Consider the following 24,011-nt stretch of genomic DNA (forward strand, 5'->3'; position numbering starts at 1 on the left):
GCAATGGCTGCGCAAATGTCGCACTTATGAATTTCGGAAATGAATTCCAACACATCGCACAAGGAACAGCTATTGCCTACTTCCACGAGTTCTGTGTAGTGACTGAATGATGCAGCCTAACGACAATGTCAACTTCTCTGCCAGGAACCTGCAATGTCAATAATAAATTTCAAACAGCGCTAGACGACAGGACCAGAAACAGGAAGAGACAAACATGGCGCTCCTCTTTCTGGTCCTGTCGCCTAGCACTGTTTGAAATTTATTGTTACCATGGAACACCAACTCGCCCAATCCGCTGCCCACCTGCAATGTCGACAGATCAATTACCGTCAACCCGAGACTCCCGGAAGCCTAAAATGAACAGATATATGCTATGTTAAAGGATTATTCTGACTGCTTCTCCACTACCTTGAATGTACGGCACAAGTCAGTTGCAAAGCACAGAATCATAACAAAGGACGCCACAAGACCGATATGCCAGCACCCGTATTGCGTTTCACCAATAGAAAGGGAGATCATCAAGAAGCAAGTAGAGGAGGTGCTTTCAGATGACGTTATTCAGCCTTCCAGCAGTCCATATAGGCGTCTCCCATAGCGCTCGTTAAGAAAAAAGATAACACACACCGATTCTGCATGAACTACTGTAAATTGAACAGTGTAACTAAGTGGGATGTATACCCCTTCCGCATATCAATGATACGTTAGATCGGCTCCGATGTGCAAAGTTTTTCTCCTCCCTGGATCTCAAGAGTGGATATTTGCAAATAGAGGTAGATGAGCAGGACCATGAAAAGACGGCATTCATAACCCCTGATGGCCTCTACGAATTTAAAGCGCTTCCTTTAGGCCTCTGTTCCGCATCTGCAGTGTTCCAGCGAATAATGGACACTGTGCTCGCAGGATTCAAACGGCAGTCATGCTTAGTGTATTTGGATGATGTGGTCGAATTTTCCACAACATTTGACCAACATCTAGAGCGCCTGCGACTAGTATTAGAAGCTATTCGCACAGCAGACTTGACAATTAAGCCAGGAAAATGTTAATTCCGCTTCAATGAACTTCGGTTTCTCGGACACATCATCAGTGCTGAAGGCGTTAGGCCAGATTCCAAAAAGACAGCAGCTGTTGCGATGTTCCCGAGACCCACAGACAAAAAGTCAGTGCAAGGTTTTTGGGTTTATGAGCATACTACAGAAGATTTGTGGAAAACTTTTCAAAGTTTACTGAGCCCCTTACAATACTAACAAGAGTTGATGAACCTTTCATGTGGAAAAGCAAACAACAAGACGCCTTTGACGAGTTAAGGAAACGCCTGCAAGCTTCTCCAATCCTTGCCCATTTTGATGAGACAGGCGACACTGAAGTTCATACCGATGCGAGTACCGTCCACCTCAGTGCCTTACTAGTGCAGTGGAAGAATGGCCAGGAGAAAGTAATAGCTTATGCCAGCCGTAAGCTCTAGAAAACAGAGGCAAACTACTCAGCAACCAAGAAAGAGTGTCTTGCAGTCATTTGGGCAATATGTAAATTCTGACCCTACCTCTATGGTAGACCATTCAGAGCAGTCAGTGATCACCATTTGCTTTGCTGGCTGGTAAATCTCAAGGATCCATCTGGACGACTAGCAAGATAGAGCCTTAAGCTTCAAGAGTATATTACTGTCGTTTACCGATCCGGAAACACAGCGATGCCGACTGCTTGTCACATGCATCAGTCGAGATAACTGTGTCAGAAGAGGATTTCCCGCTCCTTGGCATTGTTGACGCGTCACAAATTGCTCAATAACAACGAGATGACCCGAAATTGCTTCCACTTATACAGTGCCTGGAGAGACTCGCCGTTCAACTCCCACATATTTTCTCTAGAACGCTATCCTCATTTTGTCTGTGAGGAAGTGTACTCTACAAGAAAAACTTCGAGAACAGCGAGACAAAGTTTTTACTTGTCGTACCCACAGTTATGCGAGAAGAAATTTTGCATGCGTGTCATGATGAACTGACATCTGGACACATGGGCATGAGCCATACATTCGCTAGGATTCGTCTGAAATACTACTGGCCTAAGTTATTAGCTTCAGTGCAGCACTATGTCAAGATTTGTCGCAAGTGTGAAAGGCACAAGACTCCATCCGTAAAACTGGCAGGCCTCCTCCAGCCAATAGAGCCACGAAAAGCCCCATTCCAATAAGTCGGTATGGACCTCCTTGGACCCTTCCCAACATCATCCCTATGCAAAAAGTGGATTGTTGTGGCCACTGATTATTTGATCCATTACGCAGAAACTGATTCCCTGTACAGTGCAACGGCTGTCAAAGTTGCAAAATTCCTTGTCAACAATATCATGCTAACGCATGGCACTCCCACAGTTATTACCGATCGTGGAACAGCCGTTACTGCGGACCTAATGAAATGCTTGTTGCAAGTGACACATACTGATCATAGGAGAACTACGGCGTACCACCCTCAGACAAACGGTTTAACTGAACGCCTCAACAGAACACTGGCTGACATGCTTTTGATGTATGTCGACGTTGAACATAAGCTGTGGAACGAAATTTCGCTGTACATCACCTTCGAGAAACAACACCAGTCACCCCGTTTGTATTCGGCCGAGCAGTAACGACAACTTTGGATGCTATGTTGCCATTAGATGAAGAAAACAATAAGTCATCTGACTTAGATGATTTCCTGCAAAGCGCTGAGGAGGCACGACAATGGCAAGGTACCGAATACGCCACCAACAATGCATCGACTCCAGCCGGTACAACCAGCAATATAGAGAAGCTCATTATCAGCCCGGTGACAAGGTGTGGGTATGGACTCCAGTACGACGCCGTGCACTGTCTGAAAAGCTTCTCTGCCGATACTTCGGCCCTTGCAAAATACTTCGTCGTATAAGCGACGTCACTTACGAAATGAAATCCGCTGGGCACGAGAGCCCAAGCCAGCGCAACTCCACAAAAGTTGTGCATGTTGCTCGCATGCATCACGCGCACGAGGTGTCACGCAAGAAAAAAAAAGACGGTTCGAGGCCAGTTTTAGAATGTGACTGCCAGGGATTTCTTCACAACCGCAGTGACCTTTAGTTATGGGCACAGGTTCGCTTTTAATAAATATCGTTGTTGTGTTAATCTCTGTTCCTCAACATTGTTACAATATCATGATAGGAAGTTGGAGGATTGGAATGGTGTGCCATGCTGTAGAGAGTATATACATACGTCTTGCACTGTGCCTTCATAAGTTTACTGGCACCCATTTCTGTCTTTTCTTTTCTTGTGTCATTTCTTCAGAGATTAAACCTCCATTGACTTCATTTACTACTGAAAGGCTGAATACTATATGGTCAGCCAATGAGCCTTCTTTTGTGCCTCGAATGAGTTCTTTCTTTGTCATCTGTATTGCTGTTTCCCTTGCTTGCACCCCCCTCTTTCAAGTGCTAACAGCGACTGATGGACCAATTACAGCAACTGCGAAGGGGTGATCCTGCCACAGGCAAATGACATCAAGGGCCGGGAGAGTGAGTTCTGTCCGCGCTGCAAGTGCCGCTACGAGCGCCGCAACACCACCACCATCCGGGTGCTGGTCATCCTCATCATCTGGGTCATCTCCCTGCTCTCGGTCTACATGCTGTTCCTCATGTGCCTTGACCCGCTGCTCAACCGGCGCAAGGCTGCTGCCTCCGCCTACCAGGAGCATGTTGACGAGGAGCTCAACCTGGTGGGTGTGACCGAATGGGAAACACGGCCAGGCTGCCTAGCTTTCAAACATCTACGCAACATTATCAAAGAGGCTTTGCAACACCATATTTTTCAAAACTCGGAACACACTGGAGTCATAGTGATGCATTGCAACGAATATACCATTAATGATGCTCTGGTTAGTTCGATTTTCGATTATTTCCATCCCAGCCAAAGATTTCGGCCTGCACCCATGCACATCTGTGGGCCCAATCTTTTGTTATTTCGATCCTAAATTTGGCCTTTGCCAGAAAAGTCAAACTTGACCAGTCAGCATGCACGTACGTGCCTGACCCCTATAGTGACTCCAAAGTGACCCCTTTAGTGGCAGCATCTGTTTCGGTGGAGCTTAGGAGACAGTGAATGCGTTGAACACATGTCGTTTCCCTTCAAAAACGCCTATTTTCAGGCTGCCCTAGGAAGGCTTTCAAGCAATAACCATACCTCATAATGTCTGATTACAGTATTTACCCGATGCTAACACGAACCTTCTTTTCGTTCAGGAAAAGTGGGCCGAAAATTGCCTGCACTGTGCCAATCAACACAATACCAAACCGCCTTCACAATAGTTGTATGCTTCACCGCATAACAGGGATGTATTGCGGCGGAACTGGCTTAAAATAAACGGCTGCCTTTGTGCAACAATTTCTTTTTGCTAAAAAATTGGCTGCACATTAAGCCTCTAAAGGGGGGGACATGGGTTGTGGAGATTATATCCTGCATCTTATGGCCAAATCTGATGAAAATAAACAAGCTTACGTAGGTTTTCATGCTGATTTCAAATATGCAATGATTTCGCTTGTAGGTCCATTAGTTCAGGAGATTGACAGTGCTGCCACTCTGTTGTTTCCGGAGACAATGGAAAAAAACTGCTCAGTAGGAAGTGAATATTACTGCATAGCTAGATGCTATAATGTGCAATAACTGCAATGCTGCAAAAAGTTTTCAAATGAAATTCTAATTAGCCATTCTGGAAGTGATCGAAATTCTTTTCTTGTCCTAAGGCTACCACCTCAAAAGAAAATTAATAAAATGGAACTATACACGCACACAAATTTAAAATTCTGCTCTCAGCACTTTGTAATATGCAAATTAGGCTTTCTGCTAAAGAAAGCATTATTGATATAGCTGTTCTAGATCATGAGATATCACTCCGACAGTCTGGTGAAGTGACCCAAAAACACGTTTTGAGAAAAGTGAGAAAACATGCAAAACCCTATTTTATTTACAAATTTACAGCTGGAATAGCTCAGTAGGCACCAGGCATGTAGTCCTGCTAACTCCCAGCCCCTGTGTGCCGCTTTTTGAGGGGCTGGCGCAAGTTTTCTGATGCTTTGCGCTTCGTGGCTGATGCTGCCATTCGACGCCTATCTTTCTCGGCCATGCGGGTGTGACTTTGCTGGCTTGAATTTAGACATAGTTATTTCATTATGTCCTTTGAGGCGCTTGCATTGCCTGCATTGAACTTTTAATACTGCCTCTGCCACAGCAGCCTCCACCATGAACAAAGAAGCATGCTGGTCTTTTGGCGCTAGGTCCCAGATCATTGAATGCAGGCTTTCATTGTTATTTTGCATTTTACCACGCTGGCAACGTTGCAGCAATTTCTTGTCTGAAAGACATTCATATATGGAACGTAAAGCCTGACACACATGAGGAGGAAGCCTTCGAGGAAGTTTTGGAACCGGCTCACCCTTGGCCACTGCAGCATTTTTCTTGCACCAGGAGTTTGGGCCTGATGGACATAAAGTGTGATTAGCCACATCATCGTTTTATGTACCGTATTTACTCAAATCTAGGCCAACCTCCTAAAGTCCGAAGCCAAAAAAGATATACAGTAAAAGCTCGCTAATGTGACTCAATTAGGAAATTTGGATAATTTGCACGGCTCTATTGGTCCCGGCCAAAGTACATGTTAATCTATGGGACCAAACCTTCGTTAATTCGTCAGAATTCGGCTTCGCACCGCTTAATTCGAAAAAATGCAGACGGCTGCCACTACACGAAAGGGCGCTAAAGCAGCACTGGCACTACAGGAGTGAAACTGAAACCTGAGAGGCATCGCCATCGTCATCAATTAGTGGGGGCGATCGCAGCATCACCGAACGCCGGCTGGCGTCTTCTTTCTTCGCTCCACTGCACCTTCGATGCCATTTTTTCTTGTGTTGTTGTCAGTATCATCTCTTCTTACGTAGTTTTCTTTTTGTTGTTGTGATCGTGTTTTGCATGCCACCACCATTGTGCGCTACAGTGATGGCAACACCAGCAAAGCGGCAGAAGTACTAAGCCATGAACTTGGCAACTAAGGTGGAAATTTTGCAGGCTTTGAAGAACGGTGAATTGCGACAGCATGTTATGACCAAGTACAACGTGAAGCAGAGCACGTTTGGAACATACATAAAAATGTACAGATTCTTCAAGCCTTCGAAAGCGAGGAGTTTCATGCATCAAGAAAGCGGTTGCGAACCGTTGCTCATCCCCAGCTCAAGGAAGCTTTGCTCCAGTGGGTTACTGAATGTCGCAACGCGCATCTGCCTTTGAGCGGACTTCTCATCATGGCACAAGGTGAGAAATACGCTGCAATGATGAACATTGACTCATTCAGAGCTTCAAAAGAGTGCGCGGTGAAAAGGCCAGCAGTTTTGTGAGGCCCGACATGCAGCAGTAGCCTACAAGGTGTCAGTTGAGTCCACGGATCAGGACTCTCCGACCTTCGATGCTGTCCTTCCCACAGATGTGACCCTTCAGGACTACATCGCGATTTATGATTGTGTCGCCACGACTGCTCTCCTTACCAATGAAGAAATTATTAATGATGCCACGGGCGCCCGGGAAGACTGCGATTCAGACGAAGAGTCGTGCGAGGAGGCGCAGCCACGACCTCATCGCACCTCACGAGAAGTCACTGAGGCGCTTTTGATATTGGAATACATTTGCCGGAGCACTTCCGACAGTTTGCGGGCTGTTGGCCACTTGGAAGAGTTAAGAAAATTTGTGATGTCAGCCGGAATCTGTGCGAAAAAGCTGATGACTATTGCAAAATACTTCAGTAAATAAAGGTATGCTTCTCCAATTTCATTTTAATGTTGTTTTTCCTGTTCATTCGTTAATTCGGACATTTTTCCCGGTCCCATGAGATCTGAATTAACAAGCTTTTACTGTATGTATATATACAGACAATGACTGAATTTTCGGACGCCCAAATTTTCGGACATGCCTGATATTTCGGACGTCTTTGTGGCACCGCCACGAGCCCCATAGAATCAATGTATAAGGACATCTGAAGTTTCGGACGCTCGAACCCCACCGCCGTCCAATTTTCCGGACTTTTTGACGCGACAGAAGGTCCTTTGGCTCCTCGCGCAGCGCCCTTGCGCAGGAAATCGACTTGCAGCTGAAGCATATCACCGCTTTGAACCGCAACTAGCCGAATCTGGACGTCACACACCGATTTGGTCTGGAGACGCTGGCTCTGTTCATCGCTGCACTTCCGCTTCCGCCTCCGGCGGAGTTTCCGGAGCGGCGCCATTTCATTTGTTTGCGTAGGCCACGTTATACCCACGTTTTGGCTAGCGTGGTGTGTGGTTATGCTGTTGTGTCAAGTGGGCTCTGCGATGCTAGGCCTAGGTGCTTCGACGCTCGTCTGCAAACTCCACTGTTCGCAACTCGAGGATTTCGCTTGCCTTCAGTGGCCCCCCACTCCGTCTTCGTCGTCCTTGCCGATGGCATCGAAGCGTGGAAAGCATTACCGTCGGTTGACGATGGAGAAGAAAACCGCCATTATTAAGCAAGTCGTGTGCGGCCCATCGCAGGCTGACGTGAGCAAGGAGTTTGGCATGGAGCAAGGAGTCAGGTTGTGAAGTATTCAGAAGACTCCGATGTTGAAAATGAGGAGCCAATGCCTGCGCCGCCTACAATCGCTGAGTTGACGCGAGCACTGGTGACTCTTTCATCGGTGTACAGTGCTGACATGACCCTTGCTCAGATCGAGCTGAATATGATCGCATGCAACCGGAACGCCGTCCAAACAACAATCAACAAGTTCTTCAAGCCACTGCAGCAATAAAACCGGCTGCCCAACGATGCACATCTACATAATAAACTGGTAGTCGGCTGCATACAGAGTTTTTGAATGCTTTTTTTTATAGCCACTTCACTGATGCTTTCGCAGGGTTTCGGAAACCTGGTACTTAGCCCTTTACCTCTAGATCCGAGAAAAAAGGAAGAAAAGTGAGTTTTTTGCATGCATTCATTTTTGCGGACTGCCTGAATTTTCGGATGTTTTTACGTTCCCTAGAGGGTCCAAAAAATCGGTCGTTGACTGTGTATATATTTTTATTTATTTATTTATACAATACTGCAGGCCTCATTGAGGCCCAGGCAGGAGGGGCATACAAAATACAGAATAATTGCATTTGCAGACGTAAGAACAAAAGGACCAAAATTGTGTGCACAATAGCAATGGAGTCCACGAGCTGCGAAAACCAAATGGGTAAAAATAACACTCGGTCTTGTAACCAAACAATTCCCAAAACAAAAGTGAGGAGTAAATGTACAAATGTACCGTCAGTAAAATTTTAAGCAATGAGAAGGAATGTAACACAAAGATCAATTTCAGTTATTATTAAATCACAAACAAAAGAAAAATGAAATCAGTAGTTCAAACGGTCAATGGAATCAGTACTGTTTAGTAGCGACTGAGGTAAATTATTCCAATCGGTTATAGTGCGTGGGAAAAAAGAATATTTAAAAATGTTAGTTCTGGCATTATAGGGAGTTAGAGAGTCAGCATGACGATGACGTGTTCGGCGTGCTGCCATTGGCGTTACATAAGGCTCAGGAGTGAGGGCGAGGAGATTATTTTTAAGAAGAAAAAGAAATTTCAGCCGTTGTATTTTTCTTCGTATTTCCAATGTCTGAATGCCATGTTGTCTCATTATTGCTGTCGGGGAATCAGTCATACGGTATTTCGAAAAAATAAATCTGATAGCTATACGCTGTACTCTTTCTAGTGCACCAATGTTCGTTTTTGTGTAAGGGTCCCACACTATGCAGGCATACTCCAGTTTTGGCCTTATTATTGATGTGTAGGCTAAAAGTTTAGTTTCAGCGGGAGCTTGTTTTAGTTTATGACGTAGTAGACAGAGTTTACGAAAGGCTGAGTCACATACGTTAGAAATGTGAATGTTCCAGTGCAGGTTATGAGTTATTGTGACGCCAAGATATTTGTATTCCCTAACCTCGGTTAATGGTTCAGATCCGAGAGCGTAAGGAAAAGATAGGCTATTTATTTTTTTAGTTATCTTCATGTAAACTGTTTTGTTAGCATTTACCTCCATGTTCCAACGATTGCACCAAGAAAGAAGGTTTTGAAGATTATTGTTCAGGGTTATCTGATCATCGCAACTGGTTACCTCACTGAACAGAACACAATCGTCAGCGAACAGTTTTATTTGAACTGGTGCTGTGACAACGCTGGCAATGTCATTAATATAAATTAAGAATAATAAAGGCCCTAAAACACTACCCTGAGGGACGCCTGAGGTAACTGGAAGTTCATGGGAATGGTAAGTATCGATACTAACAAACTGTTTTCGGTTAGTGAGGTATGCTGAAACCCAATTAACAATGAAACAAGGAATGTTAATTAATCGAAGTTTTTCAATTAACTTGGAGTGTGAAACAAGGTCAAATGCTTTCCTGAAATCTAAAAATATTACATCTACCTGGCTGGATTTGTCTAGAATATTCGCAAAGTAATGAATAACCGATGTTAATTGGGTGACAGTAGAAAAACCTTTTCGAAAGCCATGTTGCTCAGGTGAGAGTACACTGTTATCACTTAAGAATTTAGTAATGTAGTTAGCTATGATGTGTTCAAGCATCTTACAGCATGATGACGTTAGCGATATTGGGCGATAGTTACTTATCAGCGTTAGGTCCCCTTTTTTCGGTACAGGTACTACGCGTGCAGTTAGCCAGTCAATAGGAAGAGTTGCTGTGGATAATGAAGCACGAAAAATGATCACGAGAAACTTGGACACCATTTCTGCGTATCGGCGCAGAAAAACATTCGTTATATTGTCAGGACCAGGGGTTGATTTGGTTTTTAAGTTAAGAAGCATAGAAACTACGCCAGGTACAGATACAAGGTCCGAGTTTGCAACGGACAAAGAAAAAATGGGAATCGATATATCACTTGTATTTGCAAAGACACTATGGAAGTATGTGTTGAAATGCTCTGCAATACTTTGCTTTTCGACGATAAGAATGCCGCCATCCACTATTTGTTCAATTGGTTTGTTTTTTTTACTCAAATATGTCCAAAATTTTTGTGGCGCGGTACGAATAAAATTGGGCAGAGTGTGGTTAAAATATCGCCGTTTAGCATGCCCAATAGACGAGCTTAATTTAGCTCTGGCGGTTTGAATTTGCGTTATAGGGGCGTTCTTTCGTCTCCAGCGTTTAATCTTTCTTTTCAAGTGAATGACTTCCCGCGTAACCCAAGGATTAACTTTCGCTGTTTTCTTTGTCTTGTTTGGTACAAAGTTTTGAACACAATATGTGCAAAGTTCTTTAAACCTGTCCCAAAGTTCTATAACATTGTTTCCTTTAAAGTTGCCGAGGTGAAAATCTAGATAATCTAAAATAGTTTCGTCCCTGGCACGTGAAAAGTCCTTCACTACAACACTTCTTGCATTACTGCGATTGCATTTTTCCAAGCAGCATGAAAAACATACCATTTCATGATCAGATATGCCGCGTTCAACAGACACTGATAACATTTCGACATTTCTATTCACAAACACGAGGTCAAGTATTGACGACGAAGATCCGTATACTCGCGTGGGTAAAGTTACAACTTGATGTAAATTGTGGCAAAGAATTATATCACGCATATAATTGACATGGGGAGTAAGTTCAGTGCAAGAAGTATTATCCTCCCAATTAACTCCTGGAAGATTGAAGTCTCCTAATAGAAATATTTTTTTTGTGTGTGTGAACGAAGTGATATGCGTACGCAAATCACTCATGAATTGAAGCGGTGAACCGGGTGCTCGATAAACGGCAAACAACAGGAAAGATTGTCCCCAACAAGAAATTTTTAGGCTAATAGTTTCTATATCGTCAGCCTGACGCAAAAGAGTGGACGGCATATTTTTCTTTACCAGTACAGCTACCCCACCTCCTCTCGTTGGTCTGTCGCGTCGAAAAACACGATAAGAAGGCGGGAACACGACTTCATCTTCTATTCCGCTGTGTAGCCATGTTTCAGTTAGAACAACTATATGCGGACTATAACCTATAATAATAGCCTCAAGTTGATCACATTTATTAACGACACTACGGGCATTGATGTTTATAATACGGAGTTCTTTATTATCTGCATAGTGAAGTCAGTCTTTCTTAGAATTGTTGTACTTTCCAATTTTTACTCGAGCGTTTTCCGTATCATCCCAAACAAAGACGTTATTATCAATGCGTAATTTTTCGTGAATTAAGTTTACTTTCCTTTTTTGTTGTCTTTCCTCTGAAGCACTGTGCCACAGAAGTTTACGCTTCCTGAGCGTATCTCGCGAGTAGTCATTTTGTACAGATGTATTGGAACCTTTTAGTTTGTAAGCATTTTTCATAATCTGGTTTTTTTCTTCGTAATCCTGAAAGTACAAGATGACTGGTCTGGAACTGCCAGACCGACCAAGACGGTGAATTCTGCCAACTGATTTACATGTGACTTCAAGTTTAGTAGAAAAAATTTCAGTTAGAATTTTGTTCCGCAAAACAGCCTCTGTTTCATTTTCGTCCTCAGGCACGCCAAAGACCACTAGATTTGAGCGTCTACTCCTGTCCTCTAAGTCAGTAATCTTGGCCTCCAAGGATTTTACCGTTCGTTCAAGGCTGTCCACGCGCTCGGTTTGCTTTTCTATTTCTAGGAAGCGGGAATCCCACTCCGCAAGACGTTTTTCCATATTTGTTTGCTGTGTTCGGAGGGCTGCCACATCCTCAGCTAGCTTATTCTGACCTAAAAGCAACTTTTCCAGCAACTCGCGAGTGCTAGACTCCTCTGGATTAGGGCCTGGATTTACTTCAACGTCTCCGCACAAGAGAAGCAAGCACATACAGTACACATCATAAGCCATTGAGACACAGTGCTGTGGGCACGGTAGGACCAAAAGATAACGGCAGTCACTTGTTATGGAGCTGTAGTAGGGACTAACCTGCACAAGGCAGAAGAATGGCTTGTTAGGCCACATGCTCGTTCCAAGTCCACCGTGCCCACTGAAGTTGAATGCTTGTAGCTGCTGGTTTATAGCTCGATGCGGTGAAGTCACGTGAGGGCTAGATGGCGCTGTTGGAACGCCACGAGGCAGTGAAGATATGATGCCAGGGAATCGAGGCGCTGAGCACTGCGACGATTGTGACGCAGCTGTAGACTGGGATTGCGTGGTGGTGATAAGCTCGGTGAACTGTTCGTCTTCTTTCGCTGATCCGGCAAGCCCAAGAACAAGCACCTGCACAAGGCAGAAGAATGGCTTGTTAGGCCACATGCTCGTTCCAAGTCCACCGTGCCCACTGAAGTTGAATGCTTGTAGCTGCTGGTTTATAGCTCGATGCGGTGAAGTCACGTGAGGGCTAGATGGCGCTGTTGGAACGCCACGAGGCAGTGAAGATATGATGCCAGGGAATCGAGGCGCTGAGCACTGCGACGATTGTGACGCAGCTGTAGACTGGGATTGCGTGGTGGTGATAAGCTCGGTGAACTGTTCGTCTTCTTTCGCTGATCCGGCAAGCCCAAGAACAAGCACCTGCACAAGGCAGAAGAATGGCTTGTTAGGCCACATGCTCGTTCCAAGTCCACCGTGCCCACTGAAGTTGAATGCTTGTAGCTGCTGGTTTATAGCTCGATGCGGTGAAGTCACGTGAGGGCTAGATGGCGCTGTTGGAACGCCACGAGGCAGTGAAGATATGATGCCAGGGAATCGAGGCGCTGAGCACTGCGACGATTGTGACGCAGCTGTAGACTGGGATTGCGTGGTTTTACCACGCAAACCCAATCCCAGTTTTATATATATATTACCTCGAATGTAGGCCGAATAAATAAAGCGAGGACAGCGTTCACAAAATGCAAACAGCATTTATTGAATTTGAACGTGCAGAGCTCATTCAACATCGTCGTTGCTGCTCCACTGTCTCCGCTTTGTCGTGACGGCCTTTCTTTGGTCCGCTATATGCCATCCTCATTGCGGTGCACATAAAAAGCTGCTGTCATTGTCCCCTCTAATGACGGACTTTTTTCTCATCGATGCCAAAGTCCCACCCGGCTTGAAGGTTCGACGATGCCTCTGTGGCTAGCACAACTTTTCGCTTGAAAGCAGCGCTGTTGTGGCATCTCCTGCTTGGTGCTATCGCGGTAGCACCATGCCGCAAACGGATACGGCCAACACGACAGGTCAAAATGGCGACCTCGCTTGTGTACAGTTGGCTACTGACACAGCTAGTAGCAGCTGCAATGCCGACTTTTCTAGATGGCGCTAGCTATGCACCATATTTAGCAGTTTCAATGAAAAACTGGTGCATTATTTTAAATCCTGAAATCTAAGCTTACCCTAGAGTTTGGAATATGATTATTTGAAAAAAATTATCGGCCCAGATTCGAATAAATACGGTAATGTGATGGTAAGTGGCCATCACTGCACTTTGAGTGGCATCTACATCTCCTTTGTGGGTCTTCAGAGCCCATCCATAGTATGAGGTTAACTTGGAGATCGTCTGCTGTCAAGCGGCCCTTTCTACCAAGACTTTCATGTCCAGGGCCTCTGTGTTTTGCCACCAAGTTGCACAAAGCCGCCCTTATGCGCTTTTGCATGGGATTCACGCACTCCTCTTTTTCAATTGGGATATACCCATACACTTTGACGTAGTAGTTCTGCGGAAACCCACAAGGTGGAGAAAAGTAATGAATAAAGGGCAAATGAGACATTCGTCCCGGACCAGGATGAATTTTTCTTCAACTATGAGGCTTTTCTTTCGAGGAACCCGTATGGGTTTCCTTTGTAGCAATTGCTACGAACGGGTGGATGTCTGATTTGCCCTTTATTCATACCCATACACTTCATCATTTTGTAAAGCGAGATAACTGTGGCTGTCCCCCGTCACAAAGTACCGTTGTATATCACAGATTATGCCGCTCCAATGATTGCCTGAAAAGGATGAGGGCAGCTTCCACCTCCATCTCCCCAGCTTTCTTATTAGTGTTCTTCTGACACTTGTGGCCATTCTTCCAGGCTTCATAGGAAGGGTCACTCTCCTTAGGCCCCTGCTCGCACCGAGCACAGAAATTGCTCAATACAGCAAAGTTGAGCACAAGTCCGCTGAAGAACTTGATCACGGTGCCAACGCCGATATAGGATGTATTACCGCAGGTCATCCATGACCCCTCATTTGACACTGCGATGTTCCCGGTAGGACCTACGTTCAGTTCGGCATAAAGTTCACGAACTGACCATGCGCAGTCACTCGTCAGATTACGTGCCATGTGATCGGTCACTGGCGTCAACTTCATCTTCACGTAGCTCTGCCACGTTTTCGTGTGACGAGCCCCGATAGCTGATGGCCATTAGCGAGAAGACGTCATTGAATGCAGTCTATTGGTTCCCCTTTGCCTGCATGGCATGCGTAGCCAAATGTTCACACCAAATGGTTTCATTCGTTCAGCACTGTGAATGCGCGGCACTTCACTGAGGCACGTGTAGCCAAAATGTTCACACCAAAGGGTTTCAGTCGCTCAGCACTGTGAATGCGCGGCACTTCACTGAGGCACATGTAGCCAAAATGTTCACAGCAAAGGGTTTCATTCGTTCAGCACTTGAATGCGCAGCACTTCACTGAGGCACGTGTAGCCAAAATGTTCACACCAAAGGGTTTCATTCATTCAGCACTGTGAACGCGCGGCACTTTATCGAGGCACATGTAGCCAAAATGTTCACACCAAATGGTTTCATTCATTCAGCACTGTGAATGCGCGGCACTTCACTGAGGCACGTGTAGCCATAATGTTCACACCAAAGGGTTCCATTCGTTCAGCACTGTGAACGCGCGGCACTTCACTGAGGCATGTGTAGCCAAAATGTTCGCACCAAAGGGTTCCATTTGTTCAGCACTGTGAACGCACGGCACTTCACTGAGGCACGAGTAGCCAAAATGTTCACACCAAAGGGTTTCATTCGCTCAGCACTGTGAATGCGCGGCACTTCACTGAGGCACGTGTAGCCAAAATGTTCACACCAAAGGGTTTCATTCGTTCAGCACTCTGAATGCATGGAACTTCACTGAGGCATGCGCAGCCATTATGTTCACACCAAAGGGTTTCATTCGTTCAGCACTGTGGATGCGCGGCACTTCACTGAGGCTTGTGTAGCCAAAATGTTCACACCAAAGGGTTTCATTCATTCAGCACTCTGAATGCGTGGCACTTCACTGAGGCACGTGTAGCCAAAATGTTCACACCAAAGGGTTTCATTCGTTCAGCACTCTGAATGCGTGGCACTTCACTGAGGCACGTGTAGCCAAAATGTTCACACCAAAGGGTTTCATTCGTTCAGCACTGTGAACGCGCGGCACTTCACTGAGGCACGCGTAGCCAAAATGTTCACACCAAAGGATTTCATTCGTTCAGCACTGTGAATGCGCAGCACTTCACTGAGGCACGTGTAGCCAAAATGTTTACACCAAAGAATTTCATTCGTTCAGCACTGTGAATCCGCCTCACTTCACTGAGGCACGTGTCGCCAAAATGTTCACACCAAAGGGTTCAATTCGTTCAGCACTGTGAACGCGCGGCACTTCACTGAGGCACGTGTAGCCAAAATGTTCACACCAAAGGGTTTCATTCGTTCAGCACTGTGAACACGCGGCACTTCACTGAGGCACGCGTAGCCAAAATGTTCACAGCAAAGGGTTCCATTCGTTCAGCACTGTGAACGCGCGGCACTTAGGCACGAGTAGCGAAAATGTTGACACCAAAGGGTTTCATTCGTTCAGCACTGTGAACGCGTGGCACTTGACTGAGGCACGCGTAGCCAAAATGTTCACACCAAAGGGTTTCATTCGTTCAGCACTTGAATGCGCGGCACTTCACTGAGGCACGTGCAGCCAAAATGTTCACACCAAAGGGTTTCATTCGTGCAGCACTGTGAATGCGTGGCACTTCACCGAGGCACGCGTAGCCAAAATGTTCACACCTAAGGGTTTCATTGGTTCAGCACTGTGAATGCGCGGCACTTCACTGAGGCACGTGTAGCCAAAATGTTCACACCAAAGGTTTCATTCGTTCAGCACTCTGAATGCGTGGCACTTTACTGAGGCACGTGTAGCCAAAATGTTCACACCAAAGGGTTTCATTCGTTCAGCACTGTGAACGCGCGGCACTTCACTGAGGCACGCGTAGCCAAAATGTTCACACCAAAGGGTTTCATTCATTCAGCACTCTGAATGCGTGGCACTTCACTGAGGCACGTGTAGCCAAAATGTTCACACCAAAGGGTTTCATTCGTTCAGCACTGTGAACGCGCGGCACTTCACTGAAGCACGCGTAGCCAAAATGTTCACACCAAAGGATTTCATTCAGTCAGCACTGTGAACGCGCGGAACTTCACTGAGGCACGAGTAGCCAAAATGTTCACACCAAAGGGTTTCATTCGTTCAGCACTATGAATGCGCGGCACTTCAATGAGGCATGGATAGCCAAAATGTTCACACCAAAGGATTTCATTCATTCAGCACTGTGAACGTGCGGCACTTCGCTGAGGCACGCGTAGCCAAAATGTTCACACCAAAGGGTTTCATTCGTTCAGCACTGTGAACGCGCGGCACTTCACTGAAGCACGCGTAGCCAAAATGTTCACACCAAAGGATTTCATTCAGTCAGCACTGTGAACGCGCGGAACTTCACTGAGGCACGAGTAGCCAAAATGTTCACACCAAAGGGTTTCATTCGTTCAGCACTATGAATGCGCGGCACTTCAATGAGGCATGGATAGCCAAAATGTTCACACCAAAGGATTTCATTCATTCAGCACTGTGAACGTGCGGCACTTCACTGAGGCACGTGTAGCCAAAATGTTCACACCAAAGGTTTCATTCGTTCAGCACTCTGAATGCGTGGCACTTTACTGAGGCACGTGTAGCCAAAATGTTCACACCAAAGGGTTTCATTCGTTCAGCACTGTGAACGCGCGGCACTTCACTGAGGCACGCGTAGCCAAAATGTTCACACCAAAGGGTTTCATTCATTCAGCACTCTGAATGCGTGGCACTTCACTGAGGCACGTGTAGCCAAAATGTTCACACCAAAGGGTTTCATTCGTTCAGCACTGTGAACGCGCGGCACTTCACTGAAGCACGCGTAGCCAAAATGTTCACACCAAAGGATTTCATTCAGTCAGCACTGTGAACGCGCGGAACTTCACTGAGGCACGAGTAGCCAAAATGTTCACACCAAAGGGTTTCATTCGTTCAGCACTATGAATGCGCGGCACTTCAATGAGGCATGGATAGCCAAAATGTTCACACCAAAGGATTTCATTCATTCAGCACTGTGAACGTGCGGCACTTCGCTGAGGCACGCGTAGCCAAAATGTTCACACCAAAGGGTTTCATTCGTTCAGCACTGTGAACGCGCGGCACTTCACTGAGGCACGCGTAGCCAAAATGTTCACACCAAAGGGTTTCATTCATTCAGCACTCTGAATGCGTGGCACTTCACTGAGGCACGTGTAGCCAAAATGTTCACACCAAAGGGTTTCATTCGTTCAGCACTGTGAACGCGCGGCACTTCACTGAAGCACGCGTAGCCAAAATGTTCACACCAAAGGATTTCATTCAGTCAGCACTGTGAACGCGCGGAACTTCACTGAGGCACGAGTAGCCAAAATGTTCACACCAAAGGGTTTCATTCGTTCAGCACTATGAATGCGCGGCACTTCAATGAGGCATGGATAGCCAAAATGTTCACACCAAAGGATTTCATTCATTCAGCACTGTGAACGTGCGGCACTTCGCTGAGGCACGCGTAGCCAAAATGTTCACACCTAAGGGTTTCATTGGTTCAGCACTGTGAATGCGCGGCACTTCACTGAGGCACGTGTAGCCAAAATGTTCACATCAAAGGGTTTCATTCGTTCAGCACTGTGAACGCGGGGTGAGCTCAACACCGATGCAATCTCTCCAGTTTTCGCACATAAAACTCAGCTTCACAGCGAGTACGTATTCCTGCTCATCTCGGACTATTTCTAAGGCACCATTGCTCCAGCTCGGATGGTTGCAGGTAGATTGTATCTTGCTGTACACGAGCGCTGGTCGAAGTGTCCGCATCAGATGGAGTTGTCACAGTATCCACAGCAGCCGATGCTGTCGTTAGGCCTGCCACTGCTGAATCGACAATTTCGGCTTTGGTTGCTGAGATTGTGGCGTCCTGGGCGTTTTGCAGTGTCGAGCAGCATTTTTTGAAGTTTTTGATGAGCGTCCATCGCACTTCTTTCGCACCAAACTTGTGCTGCGTCCGAAATTTGCGCTCTTTTTCAGACATTGCGTTCTGCTTCCTCGCTGACACTGAGGCAAGATGGCATGCTTCAATGCGCGGATCCAAGCGCACAGCAGATGATGGCCATGCAGTTTCGCCAATTGGGAGGCAAGTTCGTCACGTGCACCGAGTGACGAATAGGAGGGCGTTCTAGTACCTTCTTTTGCTGCGCATTTTCTATGTGGCCAATTTCTGAATGGGGCCTGTTCTGGTGGGAATTTGAAAGGAAAAGTCAGGTTTTTCAAATGAGACCAAGATGTCCATGCTAGCACACGTGGAAGAGCAGGCGTGTGTTTCGGAAAATGTACCATTTCAACGCTAGTTTCGCCTGAAATTCAGCTAGTACATGTCGTATACGGCATCACTGCGGCTAAAATGCGGATGTTATCAGTATGAAATCAACAATGTAAATGTAATAATAGCTTAGAACGACAGAAAGCTGAGCTAGTTGGTAAGGATTCATTATGCAAAATAGAAGTTAGGCGTGCAGACAGGACACAAGAGTAGAGAAGTGGACAACACGAACGCCGACTATCAACTGAAGGGAGCACTGAGGCGAAAAATGAAAGAAGACACAAAACTCATCTGCGCATGCTCAGGAATGGTAACACCACGTGTCAATCGGGTACACGTGCTGGTCGACCAAGCCAAAGTTAGATGAATGCGCGATACTGCACAGGCATAAGAATGAAGATACGCGTCTTATGGTAGAGGCATGGGATATCTATAATGGTGGAAGTGCGTGCGTGAGTCAGCCTTCGATTACTTTACATAAGGAAGAGATTAAGTGCCTTAACAGTTATCTCTCACGTAGACCAGCACGTGTACCCGATTGACACGTGGTGTTACCATTCCTGAGCATGCGCAGATGAGTTTTGTGTCTTCTTTCATTTTTCGCCTCAGTGCTCCCTTCAGTTGATATTCGGCGTTCGTGTTGTCCACTTCTCTACTCTTGTGTCCTGTCTGCACGCCTCACTTCTATTTTGCATAATGTAATGATAGCTGTGTATTCTAAAAATGCAATAAAAAAATAGTTTTTTCACGATTTTTCATCACCACAACCTGTGTCCCCCCTTAACCTGATAAAAGTGGGTTATTTTGCTGGTTTAGCAGGCAAGGTTTATGACCACACATTTTATTGCTAGTCAAAGCAAAATGTGTCAGTGCAAATCATTAACCACGAAGCAATACTAACAGTACAACACTTATTCTTTGCTTGCTTCTGACAGAAAAGAATGTCATTGGGCATAAATGATAACGTAAGTATGAACGTAAGTCATTTAGAGCTTTGCAAGTGGCCTGCATTTGTTGGATTGTGTTGGACATGTTTTTAGTTTTTGTTATGACCCTTTGGCTTTTTAGAGAGAAAGGGGTAAAGAGAATTCATTAGGTATCTTTCTGCAACATTCAATAAAATAAAGGATGATGGTTGATAAGACTTGAAAGCCTTTTGTTCCATGTTGCCAAACTTCAAGCTATGATTGATACCAGTAAATACATATTTTGGGGCAAGGAGAAGCGATTGTTCTATTTTCTCCTTATTATACAGTTGAACCTGGTTATAACAGTCACATCTTAGACGGAAATACCTCTGTTATATCTGATATTCGTAATAAGTGTATATTTGCTACACAATGTAATTGGTGAGAAAGCTTACGCATTTACTTCATTATATCCAATGATTCGCTTTATCTGTGTTCATTAATCAAGGTATGACTGTATATGATATGATGAAGGCATAAACAGCTGACACTCTAGATGGATTCTCTACAACGGCTCACATCCATGTCATAAATCAGGTAATTGAGAAATCTGCAAAGTACAATCAGCCTCTCTATATGGCTTTCATAGATTACGAGAAGGCATGTCATTCAGTAGAAATACCAGCTGTCATAAAGGCATAACGTAATCGAGCACAGGAGGCTTCAGTAAATACCTTGGAAAACATCTACAGAGGTTGTACAGCTACCTTAATTCTCCACAAGAAAAGTAGAAAGATACCTATAAAGAAAGAGGTCAGGCAAGGAGACACAATCTCTCCAGTGCTATTCATTACATGCTTGGAAGAATTAATCAGGCTATTAAACTGGGAAGACTTAGGAGTAAACATCAACGGTGAATGTCTCAGCAACTTTCAGTTTGCAGATGATATTGTCCTGTTCACCAACACTGTAGAGATTCAAGTTACAACAAATGATTGAGGATCTTAACAGAGATTATAAGAGTTGGGCTGAAGATTAATATGCAGAAAACAGATAATGATCAATAGCCGGGCAAGGGAACAAGAGTTCAGGATTGCCAGTCAGCCTCTAGAGTCTGTGAAAGAATATGTTTACCTAGGTCAACTACTTACAGGGGACCCTGACAATGAGGAGGAAATTTATGGAAGAATAAAAATGAGTTGGAGCACATTCGGCAGACATTGTCAGCTCCTGACTGGAAGCTTACCATTATAACTAAAAAGAACAGTATACCATCAATGCATTCTACTGATGTTGACATATGGGACAGAAACTTGGAGACTGACAAAGAAGCTCAAAAACAAGCTAAGGACCGCACAAAGAGTGATGGAATGAAGGATGTTAGGCGTAATGTTAAGAGAGACAGGGAGAGAGCATTGTGGTTAAGAGAGAAAACGGGGATAGCCGATATCCTAATTGACATTAAGAGAAAGAAATGGAGCTGGAAAGGCCATGTAATGCATCGCTTAGATAACCGGTGAGCCATTAGGGTTACAGAATGGGTGCCAAGAGAAGGAAAGTGCATTGGAGAACGGCAGAAGACTAGGTGGGGGGATGAAATTAAGAAATTGGCAGGTGCTGGTTGGAATCGGTTGGCACAGGACGGGTAGTTGGAGATCGCAGTGAGAAGCCTTCATTTTGCAGTGGACGTAAAATAGATTGATGATGGTGACTCTAGATTGATGCTCATAAAAATCAGTTTTTTTTTTTTTGTTGTTGTATGAGTATGAGTATGATCATATGTATTAAAACCGACGAGGGCGAAATGCGAAAACACCCATGTACTTAGATTTAGGTGCACGTTATAGAACCTCAGGTGGTCAAATTTCTGGAGTCCTCCGCTACGGCGTGCCTCATAATCAGACAGTGGTTTTGGCACGTAAAACCCCATAATTTATATTATATATATGTATTAAAACGAGAAGACTGGATCTGAGTAAGTAACTCTGCCTGAAAAAGCTGTGCACCACTCTGATGCCACTAACCTCAGCACTGCAATCCATCAAACTTTCTTTCATTAATACAGCGTGTCCCCCATGTAAAACCCCACTCAGGCGCACAGAGGTACTAATGATAAATTGATTCAACTAGCTGAACATGGGGCTGAGCCTGAGCGTTGCACTTAATTAGTGAAAGAAAGAGGGGAATGGAGGTCAACTTTTTTGTTACCTACAATTATACAGAGAAACAGAAGCCAAGGGAAGCACGTGGGAAATTAACAGTTCCATTTAATTGAAATGTTGCAATAATAAGGAAAAGCGAAATGGAAGTAACAAGTGAGACAGCTTAGCACATATGGGAGTGGAACCCACATATTCCACATGATACATGTGGCAAAGCAACAAATGTGATAGCAAATGAAGCATGGTAAGCACAACAGCAGCACCGAGCGAATTAACCTTCATGCTGTCTCTTGCTTCAACGCAAACTAAGCACCAAAAGCACAGTGCATGCGAACTACCAGTACTGGGCGCACTTTGTCCACATTGGATATCGCGTTCAAGGTACAGTGGACGTGCCGTAAGCAGCCGCTGCCGGAGTAGAACCCCCGGGCCTTATGCGCAAACGAGGAGGCACATTTCTGCCCTTCCTGTTACCCTCGTGCTCGTGATATCGAGCCGTGATTGTTGGCTGACTCTCGCACGTCAGTTGTCAGCCCATGTGAACGTGGCAAAAGTATGTTTTTTTATGCCAGATTCTGAATAAAAGTTGCCGCTAATTTTGTTTGCTGTAGTGGATCATTCATTGTAGCATGGTCCATTAAAAGTAAACTTAATTGCATTAATAAAATAGGGAGAACAAACTAGGGCTAAAATATGGTCTGTTGTATCCGAAAGTCTGTTGTATGCAGGTCCATTGTAGTAAGGTGTATGTGAAGACACAAGAACGTCCGAAGCCTTAAACATAACTATTAGACAAATTCATTTACTACCTATCATTCCGATGGCAGTTGAATGATTGTAGCACCAGGATTGCCTCCACCAACTTTAGTAGCAAACTGTATGGATACAAGAGAGGGGTAACTGGTTAATGTGACAGAGGCTGATCACAATAATGATGAATATGAACACGCAGAAATGGGGGCATGAAGTCCATTGCCTGTCATGTGTGCTTCCTGGTAGAACAAAGCCCATCAGTAATACACACTGTTCGGCAACTTGCTGTGGCTTGTGTACGTTACCTCCATGCAACATAAATGAATAGAAAGACAAAACAGTGTGCTACTTCCAACTGCGTCATTTGGAGTCAATAAACAGCCTTTTTAAGGCACCACATGCGAGGGTAATCAAAGAAAGTCACAGCATGAGAATTGAATTGAATGGAATTTATCCAGCAACATTGCGAGGATGACCAGATAAAAAAAGCTGCAGGTTGTAGCTTGAGGGGAATCTGGCCTCCAGGCATATTCACAGAAGCAGGGTGTATGTGCATGGCATAGTGTCTCTTGAGTCCTTTTATTGCTTTTGATCAAAGAACTTTCACTCACCTTTGAAAGAAATGATCAACACTACACCAATAAACATGTCACCCTCCCTTCGCATTTCATATGCTTCCTGCAACTCACAAGCTACTGTGTTACCAGACTGAGCCTACTGAACCGATTTCACCATAGTTGGAGCACGTGCACGGCCAAACTGTTGGCACCATGATGGCAGCAGTCTCTGCTGCTTTCCCGCAATACTTGGGTTCAAGGCAACATCTAGAATAACGCTATGGTGAATGTGACTTCCAGGGGAAAATTGCTGCTTAAGTCTGCTCAACCCCACTCCTATTGTAGAATGTTTTTATTCTCGCCTCCCTGCCTTATGAACCTCAAGGGGTAATCGTGTTTTTCATGGTACAAATATAATACGCCTCTTACCGCTGTTGCTGTTCAGCCCGCTAATGACTGATACGTCCTCATACCTGCCAGTTCTCCTGATTTTTTAAAGCGAATAGCTAGGCTGGTGGTATGACAGTGGTCAGGTTTAGGTGCTGGAATGCCAAGAAATAAGGCAAGTGCTCACAGAGAACCGAGTTGCGAAAAGGGACGATGTGGAAAGATGGAGGGGGTGTGTCACATGTGAGCTCTTGCTTAATGGAGTGATGGAGAGGGGTGGGAAGGGGGGTTAGAGGGTGCAATGTTGCATGTTAACTTGCTCGCTCGTTTGTTGTGGCAAGGCATGCTCTCAGGCAACCAAATGGCGGGAAGGAACAGGAGAAAGGAGTATGGGACGCTGTTGCTCGCTCACTCATCACAAAGTGCACTGGCCGGCCACCCGGCAGTGACCAGCCTATCGTGGACGATGCGGGGGTCGAGAACCCATAGTGAATCTTCACCCACAAAGTATACTCTACAGACACAGGCGAGTGTTCCGTCGAACGTTGAGGGTGTTGATGCTGACACACCATGAGAGCATGAAGTGGATGCATTTGCACATCACAGCTGCTGCGAAAGAACTTCAGGAAGTCG

General features: G+C 45.3%; 1 protein-coding gene across 2 annotated transcripts in view; it reads left to right on the plus strand.

Annotated features, from left to right (window-relative positions):
* LOC135899651 (uncharacterized protein CG1161) overlaps positions 1-24,011 on the plus strand; it is a 51,138-nt gene that overhangs the window by 19,514 nt on the left and 7,613 nt on the right. The window contains exons 3-4 of one of the 2 annotated variants that reach the window (XM_065428960.1): positions 3,464-3,716; positions 19,547-19,576. In XM_065428960.1, coding sequence (XP_065285032.1) covers positions 3,464-3,716; positions 19,547-19,576 — 283 coding nt within the window. The remainder of the gene's footprint in view (positions 1-3,463; positions 3,717-19,546; positions 19,577-24,011) is intronic. The other variant, XM_065428961.1, reaches the window with a different exon arrangement.

This window comes from Dermacentor albipictus, unplaced genomic scaffold (assembly GCF_038994185.2).
Source record: "Dermacentor albipictus isolate Rhodes 1998 colony unplaced genomic scaffold, USDA_Dalb.pri_finalv2 scaffold_16, whole genome shotgun sequence".
Classification (NCBI taxonomy): Eukaryota; Metazoa; Arthropoda; class Arachnida; order Ixodida; family Ixodidae; genus Dermacentor; species Dermacentor albipictus.